The 11,097-nt window shown below is 30.0% G+C and overlaps 1 protein-coding gene across 1 annotated transcript; it reads left to right on the top strand.

Moving 5' to 3' along the window:
* The first annotated feature begins 5,689 nt into the window (after positions 1 to 5,689).
* LOC136984868 (uncharacterized) lies at positions 5,690 to 9,957 on the top strand. Its single transcript, XM_067282006.1, has 8 exons — positions 5,690 to 5,878; positions 5,969 to 6,591; positions 8,033 to 8,161; positions 8,233 to 8,304; positions 8,385 to 8,462; positions 9,125 to 9,204; positions 9,652 to 9,812; positions 9,890 to 9,957. The coding sequence occupies exons 1-8, from the start codon at positions 5,788 to 5,790 to the stop codon at positions 9,892 to 9,894; spliced, it is 1,239 nt and encodes a 412-aa protein (XP_067138107.1). The 5' UTR covers positions 5,690 to 5,787; the 3' UTR covers positions 9,895 to 9,957.
* Positions 9,958 to 11,097: the final 1,140 nt, after the last annotated feature.

Genomic DNA, 11,097 nt, shown 5'->3' with positions numbered 1-11,097 from the left:
TTAAGAAATACTTGTCGAAATTTAGTAAATATAGGTATACCTCGAGTTACGTCGTTCTCGATTATACGTCGTTTGTCAAAAAAGTATATGGAAAAATAAAAATCAAGTTTAAGTCATTTTATTCTACTTTACATCCGTCCGCCACAAATATTGAAGTCGTAATATCACTAGAAAAGCGTTAAAAGCACATAAAATCATATTAAAATATGTACATTTACAGTAAATGTTAATATAATCATCATAAATCCTAGAGAACGAAACATGAAAACGACTGTGTTGTCGTCTTATTTAGCGGTCTTTAAGTGCTCATTATTGGCGTTTGCCACCATAGTTTCGACTTACGTCGTAACTACACAAGTAAATTCGACTTACGTCGCCTCTCGTGGAACCAATTACCGGCGTAAGGCGAGGTATACCTGTACGGTATGTGTTTATCTTTACGGTTTAAAAAAAAGTAAGATGAAAAATTTGTAAAACGTTGTAAATCAATTTGTAATTTAAACGCAAATGAAGAGGAACATAAAGCTCGAAACGTAGTTTGCATGTAAATAGATAACTTAAGTTTGTATTTGTTTAATAAAAGAAAATTTTTTAAAAAGAATTTACATTACTGAATCTTCAACTTGAAAAGAACACAGCATAGAATAAACACAGTATTATAATATCAAAATAAACTAAAAAGAATGCTTGTTGTTATTATTTCAATTAATATAGTTTGCGACAATAAGACATTCCTGTACACTTTCTAAGAGAACGTTATTACATTACAAGAGTTTAACATAGTTCAACTACACGAATTCTAACTAAAAGTAAAAGAGGTGTTGTTACAATTAGTTTTACCTAATAAGATCAGATTTTGGAGAATTTCGGGTTTTGACATAACGTACTAATTTACTATAATTTATAATTTCTGGAAACAACTGGAAATGATAGGTTCGAGCCCAGAAAGCGCTTAACTTTCCATGAAAAATTAAAATTAGTTTTTTTCGTCGTTTCGTGTTCCAATGTTATCAAAACATTGTGCTCAAAAGCTAACGTTTAACTGATCTAAACGAAGCGAAAAAATCATTAATTAATTTTAAGCTCTAAACAAAAATTTAGATTCTAAAATGCCAAAAAGCGCCAAATCTGGCAACCTTGTTCTCGGCTGTTCTGATGCTTAATGACAGCAGGTAGCATTCGTGGTAGAATCTCTATATTAAAAAACTACCGCATTTTAATTCCTAAAAAACGAGCAATAAATTAATATTATTTCAAATTTAATTTACTGCAATATTATCGTTGTAGAGAAAAAAATAGTGTATTTTACGATTAAGTTAAAAAATGTATTGCAAAACAGAAATTGTATTATTGCACTAAACGATATCGTTCAATCGAAAGAAGTACATAATTTAACATAATATTTATAAATAAATAATATATATATAAATAAACTCTACCTGAGGTCGAAGTATTCTCAGTAGTCGTTGTTGTAGTAGTATATCTTTTATAACCTGTAACGTTTATTTATATAATAAACATTTATATTTTTAAACATATTTTAATTATTGTACTTACGTCATAAACCTTTAATCCATCTGCTGAGTCGCATTCGTCGCATTCATCATCAATACGAGAATTTATCAGAAAGCAGTTGTGATTATTTTTTTCTATATAATAGCCAAAACCTTGGCACTCCTCCTTAGAATAACAAACAGTAGCACATTCGATTCTAGAAAATACAGAGTGCTGTCCAGAAACCCAATCCTCTCTAAATTTATTAATGAATTTCAATTTGTATAAAATTGATTGACATTTTGCTGTAAATAATAATAATAAAACCATATATTTCGTGAAGTGATACATGTTTAAAGATGCTGAGATGTAATAACGTTCTGTTTGAGAGCTAAAAAGTGAAAATGCAGGCAAGTGTTGGGCATATTAATACATAGTTTTATATACCTTAGGGATTTGATAAATCACGCAAAAGCTTCGTTAGTATATACATTAATCTAATGAAATTTTCAATACTAAAAACTCAAAAGATAAATTTTTGATTATTTTCAATTTTTTTATTTGGTGACCCAAATAAAAAAATTAAGAATGATACTATTTTGACAGTTTTCATTGTATTCTTTTCTAGGTAAGATAATATTTTTAAATTAAATAATTATAATATTGATAAAACTTTATATATATATATAAATTTGAGACTTTATATAAAAAGTAAAAATCATAATATGCCTAAAAGTAAGCCCGTGAACGACGGCCACTGACGGAAACATAAGAAATGGCCGTTGTTCGGAAGTGTTGTTATTGGGAGGTGAGCTAAAAATTACACAATGTTTATTCTTATATTTTTTAACATAAGTTAAAGCCTACAATAAAAGGCTATAACTTATATAACTTAGCTCTGTGCTGTTCTCTGCACTTAGAGGACTTTTGTACAATTATTATTGTTGTTTTGACTGTCTACAACGTTGTCTCAGAAAAATTTATTTTTACGTTTATAACCAAAACCAAAGTTTATTAACCGTGTGAAAACCAGTCATTATCGATAATGGATAGTTTTGTAATGCGCGTCATTTTTATAACAGTGGCAGTTGTTGTTTGGAAGTTATTTAACTTCCAAACAACGTGTATGCATATTTGTTCAAAAAGAAACGTTCCCGGAAAAATGGCCGTTATTGGAAGTTCGACTGTAGAAGCATTATCAAATGACAGGTACAAATATTCTATATTTTATCTTAAACTATTGGATAGACCTTATTTGACAGAAAAATAACTTTTTGATATACAGTAAATTAGCTTAAAATTTTTTTAAACTCTTTCCGCCCTGTGGGCACTAAGAGGGCCTCTTTTAGAAGGCCCATTATGGGTTCGGCCAGGCCCACAATGGGGCGACCGGGTGGTGAAGGACGGGCCCCGACATATCCGAACGGACCGCCCCTCGAAAAATTCCTGGGGATTATTCGACCCGTTCGGATTCGATCCCCAGCGGTAGGCTGCCACCTTGACCGTTCGGCCATCGGCCTAGCTTTAAAATTGGTTTAGGTTATGTAATTGAATAAAATAAGAAATTCATTCAGACAAACGTAAGGGACCGTCCATTAATTACGTGTACAGTTTTTAAGCTATTTTGACCTGCTTCCATCCTGTGGTGAACAATGATGTACTTTTAGAAACTCTTTTCCCCTTTAATTTACTTGTACATATTAATAGTTCGTAGACTCCAGACATTCAAAAAATGACTTTTAAAAAGTTCTGAAAATATTTTCTGATAGTTTATTCATTACGGCAAATAAGTAGGCTTGTTAGAACAAATTTTTATACCTCTGTACTACTAAAAAATTTCACATAGACAATGCCTGTATCTCCTCCCTCCCCATCATGTACAATGATGAGGAGGAAGGAGATACAGGCAGAATGATGTACTTGTATATATTTTAACTATGTTTGAAAAATATAATAGAAAATTTTAATATCAATTTTATAAAATCGTGTACAATGAAATCGATTCGAATATCTAGGATAATGCACAGTTCTATATACAATCTTATAAAAGATCAAATAAAATCCGCCCCCGAAAATATACCCATACATACGCAACGAACGTAAGCATTAAAATATTAATATATTATAAAACACTTAGACAAGTACATGAAAAATAACAAAAAACAGGAAAAGGCGTAAATAAAAATTAGCATTAAAAGCTGAAAATACAATTAAAATCATAAAATATCATAAAAATTACTGGTTGTAGGCCTATAGAGTTTTGATCTTTATCTTGATTTTTCAAGTTTTGATGTAAAGAATATTGATTTAAATATAGTCGGAATATTTACTTTTACCTCCATACTTAGAGATCTAAACTTAAGCATCATATATGTAGAATACCTATCCAGGATATTTCAAGAACACCTAAAGCATTTGTTAATTTTCAAAGAAATGCGAAAAATTAAGAATCCTTCTCATACTAAACTCGCAGAGTTCATAATATTTAAAAACAGATGCGAATCTATATTTGTAATTTTTTCAATAAGTTCCGTTTTCAAAGAAAGAAATTGCTTTTCTTAGCTTTAATAAAATCTTTAAAAAACTGATTTCTGTAAATTTACTTTATTCAGTACAGTAACTAGGCACTAAATATAGTACCTAGTTACTGTACTGAAAAAATCGAGTATATAACTTTAACCAAAAACAAAAAAAAATTGTTAATGTTTATTAGAAACGATTTCGTTTTCTAACAAACAGCATGTTCTACTATTTTGTAAATACAGTAAACATCACGCTACATAACATCATGTTACTAGATAATTAAGCTAAAAGTAATTATCGAATGGGTACAATAGTTCAGGATTTTTTTCTATATGTGCTTTTTATATTTAACATTTAATTATCTACTCTAATTTGTTAATTAAAATTCGCGACAAAGTTACTGTGACATTGTCACAATGCAGAGCTGAATTTTTTTTATCATATTTTTAATTTATTTAATTTAAAATATATGCTCTCGATTTTAGTAGTATCTTGCCCCTGTATATCATACTTTTCCTGATAATAACAGTCATACCAGTCATCTAACTGCCTTTCTGGAGAAAATTTTGAATCGAAATCACATGACTTTCGGTCCAAACCGGACGTTCGTTTATAGTTAATCGGGTCTTCCTGCTTCTAAGTTTTCTACATCTGGTCTCGACTTTCATCTATCTAATTCCATTCTCGAAACTAAGGGAGGACAGATAGACAGATGGACACCAGTGGGAATTTGAAATATTTTAAGTAAATACAGGAAAGCCTCGTTAGTTCAAAATTCAAGCAACGAAATAATCGCGACTTCGAATTATCCGAGATTTACATATTTATGTACAGTATGCCAAATGCCACGTAACTCGTAATTTATTAAGCAAACGGAATACTGATAAGTACACAGAACGCTATTTTCGTTAATTAATAATTAATAATAATAATAACAATAATTATAATATAGATAAACAGCACGTGAAAATCTCACAGGTTGCCAGATAAGTTTTATAAAAAGCAAAAAAAAAAATTCCTTGAAATGTGGTCCAAATTACTTTTATAGTGGCCCAAAAAGTAGTAAGTCGCCCAGTAGTAGCCTAGAGCCATACAAATGTTTCAATCTGCTACTCGTAGTACAATCTTGCAATCCCGAAAACCAGCCGCATTTTATGAGATGAGGGAAAGAAAGAGTAGTTCATGGGTAAGGTGACACTCGAAAATGTGTTACTTTAACAGCAAAGCCATATTGACCAGATTACAGTAGTTCTTGGTCTAGTGTTTTCCTATAACAGTGCGGAAGCACTTTGATCTAAACTACAGATTTCCAACCGGGATTACGCGTACTCCTAGGGTACACTCTTGGTGGTTTGGGGATACGCCAGAAAAAAGTAATAATGGCGGATGTCCTATAAGAATATTCGAATTTTGCGTTGAGGCCGTAGAGAAATTCTTCACCACACGGTCGTTCCCATTGTGATCTTGGTCGAACGCTCAGTGGACATGAAAAAGGACCCTCTTGGTGTCCACAAAACGGAAAGAGACAAAAAAAAAAAAGTATAAATAACTAAAAATTCAATTTAATTTTTAATTTAAAAATTATATAAATTATTAATTTAAATTTTTGGGTGCCTTTAAAAGTTTTCTGTCCTCGGTTCGAGTTGCCTTTCAATAGTTCGAGCTTCTCTGCTAATAATTAACAATATTTTGCAAAAATTCATTGTTAAATTATACTAATAATATAAATTTTATTTTCAATTGTATAAATTATGGTTTTAACATGCTACAATGTTATATTTTATTAACTTAATTATAATTTCTTCACTTTTCACATATTGTATAGATCAAAACTGTAAACAATTTGCCGAAAATAATGAAGGTACACTTACTTTAGCTTTTGTAATGTTATCAAAATATTGAAATTTTACCTGTAATATTGTATGTTTTCATCTTATATGAAATTTTGCAGATCAGAACGATAATCTAGTAAGCAAGATCATTAAAAAATTCTTTAAGAAGAATTCACCAAAAATTGATATACATGAAACAAAGGAAAGAGTCTTCGGATCTTTTTGTAATCTAATTCAGCAAATAACAACATATTGGAAATCATCATATTTCAAGTGTTTTCTAGAAAAGCGAATTATAAATAAAATATATTCGATATTTTATGATATTCCTGATGATAAGAATATTGAAATTGTTACTCGTGAGATAAAAGACTTCGATGTTAGATTTCTAATAGAAGAAGAAGAGGAGAAGGAGGAGGAGGAGAAGGAAAAAGAATCATCTACATTCTTACAAAAACAGGATTTTCAGCTGAATACTATACTCGAATTTAATGATAGTTCTGAAACTACTTTTTGCTTAAATAATTCTTTCGTTAGTGAAGATGTTGAAATGGATACTTTCAATAGATCATATAGTGAACCGATTGAGGATAAATCTCAAAATATTCAGTTAAAGGAGCGTGATCAAGAGCGACACAACTGTTCCGAGATGTACGTATTTCATCAAATCCTCCCCAAAAATCTGTGGAATTGTTATAAATTTTTCTACCAGATTGTATTTCCGATCATTATATGCTACTTGGTAAGTTGCAACAATGTACAGTACTCAACATTATAACTGAGTTTAGGTAAAATTTCTAATTAGTTAATTTTCTAGATTCTGTATTATTAATACTTTTTATACTCTAAAAAAGATTTTTAAAAATACATATTTTTTACTTTTATTAATATTATTTTCAATTATTTCAGTAATAGTTTCTTAAGTAAAATATTAGTAACAATTTCCAGAAGCAGATAATATTAGCGAATGATACAAAAATTACTAAAATATTACATTTACTTCTGTTTTAAGAAATCTTTTAATATAAACACAAAATTAAATTTTAATTATAGAAACCATATACAATCGTTTATATAACACATTCACTTATTTTTTTATAATAATACAATACTTTCACAAGTTTATTAAACTATACCGCAATACGTTATTGAGTTGAGATTTAGCAAATATCACAAATTTACAGTTAAGATACTGAAATTGTCCTTAACTATTGATTGAGAACGAAATATGATACCAGTCTGTTGATGAGGAACGAGTTCGGTCCTTATGAACATGAAGTTTTCTGGGTTTTCTTCGTGTGTTTAACACCTAAAAATGGACCAGTTTTCTGATGGAAAGTCCTCTCGTCAGGCATCATCTTTGGCAGATCGTCCACGTATCCGTATTCCATCAATCCAACCATATTGAGTCCAATGCTACAATCTTTGAAATATTTTTAAAAATTTAATAATAATTAATACAGCTGACCCTTGATAATCCGACAGGTATGGGACCAAAGGGGTGTCGGATTACCAAAAGTGATTACATATTTGGCATTGTTTTGCTAGCAGTAGCCTATAATATTCCTACATTTTATGAGTAACATGCTGCCTAGATTAATATGGAAATGAAACACCCATTTCGGTTAACTAAAACATGTTTATTAAAAGAAATATGGAAGCCAATAAATGTACAGTACATACAGTATATATAGGCATAAATAATACGGTACATACAGAACTGCTCACGAAAAACACAAGAAATGTGTCATCGTGTAAGAATTGGGTGGGGAGATTTATGTCGCGACATCCTTCTGTGCAAGCAGACACGAAACGGGACGGGGACTACGGTGATCTTGACGGGTGGTGCGTCGGACTACTGAGCATGTCGGATTACAAAAGCGTCGGATTATCAAGGGTCAGCTGTATTTATCAAGAACGTTTGCAGGCAGCTGGCTTACGTAAGAAATCTGTAAATATTTATAATTTTAATTCTCTCTGAACGTAAAAAGATCTCACATTTATTTCATTGTCTTTCTTGAACATTAAGAAAAGCCTTTTTTCAAATTTTATTATTTAAAAAGTATAATTTTTAAGGCTATTTTTTTAATCTACTTATCTCAAAAAGTTAAGTTGCCAGAGACCTCTCTCGATATCCGAAAAGTCCTGTTTGCAAATATTAAAATTAATATTATCTTCGATAGTTCTATCGTCTCTATAAAATCCAAGTATTAATAGGGAAACAGATGGTAAAATGGTACTACAATGAATTGGATCGTATCCAATACGAAAAAGAAGACCAAAACTCATTCGTTTTCAAAGATATTGAAGTGGTTAGTATAAACATCACTATTTTAATTAATATATGCCACATTTCATTTTTAATTATATTTTTGTACTTTAGCTAAGAAATATACACCAAAACTTCATAGAAAAGTATAATGAAGAATTAACCAAAATTCTCGATCGATTAGAAGTATTTCGAATTATATAAAGTAATTACTATATGTTGGATTTAATATTTATTTTAATGTGAAATTATGATATTTTTGACAGAATAGGGGCATTTCTTTTCATAAAAACACTGAAGAAATGAAAAGACGGTTGCAGACACTTTCAAAGAAACTCCATCAGGTTCAATTTTATTAAATTTATTTTTGCAAATATGTTTTTATTTTTAAATTTACGTTACAGTAATATGATATATAATAAAATTGTGTTATTTTTCTATTTTTAATATAACCAAATTTATACATTATTTACGTGAAAATTATATTTTCTTATATGTTAGTGTAAATGACAGAATGGCCGAGGCGCTAGTGTGTCAGCCTACCGCACTGGGGATCCTGAATCGAATCCGAACGGGTCGAAAAGCTCCCAGGAATTCTTCGGGGTGGTCCGGTCGAATATATCGGGCTCTGTCCCTCACCATCCGGCCGCCCTATTGTGTGCCTGGCCTGAACCCATAATAGGCTTGCTAAAAGAGGCCCTCTTAGTGCCCATGGAGCGGAGAGAGTTAAAAAACCGAAAAAAATATATATATACATTTATTAAAATTTCATAAAATAAATTTTAGCTGCTTATTAGATTATTAAAATGAATCAGAAAATCCACAAAAACATCTTAATTTTTTAAATACGAGTATTTGATAGAGTGTAGTAATACTTGTCAAATGAAAGGGCACAGAGATTTTTACGAATTAATTCATGTATTTAATCAGAACAATTTAACATATAATCAAATTACGTACTGTACGTTTTAATTTCTTTTAAATTACAAATAAATACTTTTTATAGATGGAAATGGAATTCGAAACGTTAAGAAATGATTTAGTTAACGAATCTAATATTAACGAAACGAAATACGTACGAAAAGAGTAAGTGTATTTACCGTATTGAATGCAATACTTAACAAAAAAAAACAGTGTAGTATATTGGTAACATTTTGGTCAGATGTTACGAATATACTGCACTTCTGCTAAAGTGTTAGAATGCTTCTGAAGATCCATACTTGAACTTGGATCCTCACAGAACAAATACTAAATCTCCATAACGAACAGTAAAGATGGTTTTCTATCATCAGAGACAATAGAAGGATCACACACTAGTAATTTGTCATGAGCAAAACGAATTGAGACATCGTTCTTACAATCGAATCGATCGGCATGAAGGTCATGCTAATTGATTCCATTTCGTGTCACGACCACACGTAATAAGTGTAGTTGTGGCAGATTATATAGGTTACGAGTTAATCAATCAATTTGTAAAGTAGATTTTAAGTTTAATAGCAATAAGTTTTACAAAGGATTCATTTTTATATTTAGTATGAGGATCAAATCATCTGTGGAAAAGAGACTCGCTTTTCATAAAGCAATGTATGATATGTTAGTCAATCTCAATCTTAAATACGAACGTGTAAAGTTAAAAATTAAAAAAAGTCGTTCCTTATTGAGCAAAGATAAAGATTCTTCAAATAACAAGAAAGGTTAGACTTTAATAAAACAACTCATTGTCTTGAACAATATTGTTATGATATAATAAATTTGGATATTTATATTTCAGATTGAACCTGATCACGAAAATTAAAAATTCACATCATTCGTTTTGTTGTCGTTTTTTAATTGTAATTATAATTTATTTTTAAATATATTTAAATAAATTAATTTTTCAATTATATATAAAATCAAACCCCTGAAGAACGACCAGTGGAAACATTAAAAAATGGCCGTTGTTTGGAGATTATTTTGTAAGCATTTTCCAAAAGAAATGTTCCTGAAAAAACATGGTCGCAGTTTACTGGGGCCGTTATTGAAATTTCGACTGTATATACAGTATATTTTACTTACTATTCACGTTTATTCAACAAAACTTATACATGTTAATAATGGTATTCTGCTCCCATTCTCTTCTGAATATTTAAAAAAAAATAAAAGTTTTATTTAAATGTACAGTACGTTGAAGCATGGAAAATCCGAACTAATCAAGACCGGGCCCCATGAGAATTTTCAGATATACAGTATCTGCAAATTAGCATTTTAACTATTGTAAATTCCAAGTACACTATAATTCAAGTTTAGGTATTCTAAGTTCAAGCCAGTATTTCACAAGGAATGTAGGAATACAAAGATTCAAAATGTAATTTATAGAATCACTATACTTAAACAAAAAGGACACTAAATATAACCTCACAAAATTACAAATTCTAAATGAATATTAGAACATCAACGCAATGCCTAAAAAACACCAACAACGAAGTTACCATTGAAAAGATTAATTAATATTCATTTTTCGACTGCAGAATCTAGATTTTTGATTCTTCACTGCATTTATGTATTAATTAAGGAATATGTAGAATTTTTTCTTTTTAATATTTATTTACGAGTGTTCAAACGTTTCTTTTTAAATCTAAACTTAAGAATTTGTTAAGTTTCCTACAATAATTTTCATTAGTACATTTACGCCTGCACAAGCAATGTGTTTGAGAAAATCGGTAGGAAGTTGATTTACACACGTCCAAAATGTTAAAAATTTCATAAAATTTGTTTAAATATAATTTATTATTATTATATATAGTGGTCCCTCTATATATTAGATTTTATTTATTTATGAAAATATTTTTATATTAGGCTGCATTTTGAAAAAATTGTGGACCTACCCACTGTCGGCTGTCTGTCTTTCCTTAATCTCGAGAACGGTGTTAGATAAATAAAACTCGAGACCAAATATGGAAAGCTTAGGGGCAGTAGGTCCCGATTAACTGTATACGAACT

The sequence above is a fragment of the Centruroides vittatus genome, unplaced genomic scaffold (assembly GCF_030686945.1).
Source record: "Centruroides vittatus isolate TY-2023 unplaced genomic scaffold, ASM3068694v2 contig_934, whole genome shotgun sequence".
Lineage (NCBI taxonomy): Eukaryota > Metazoa > Arthropoda > Arachnida > Scorpiones > Buthidae > Centruroides > Centruroides vittatus.
The sequence above is the reverse complement of the archived record's forward strand: the minus strand, read 5'-3'. Positions and strand labels throughout refer to the sequence as shown.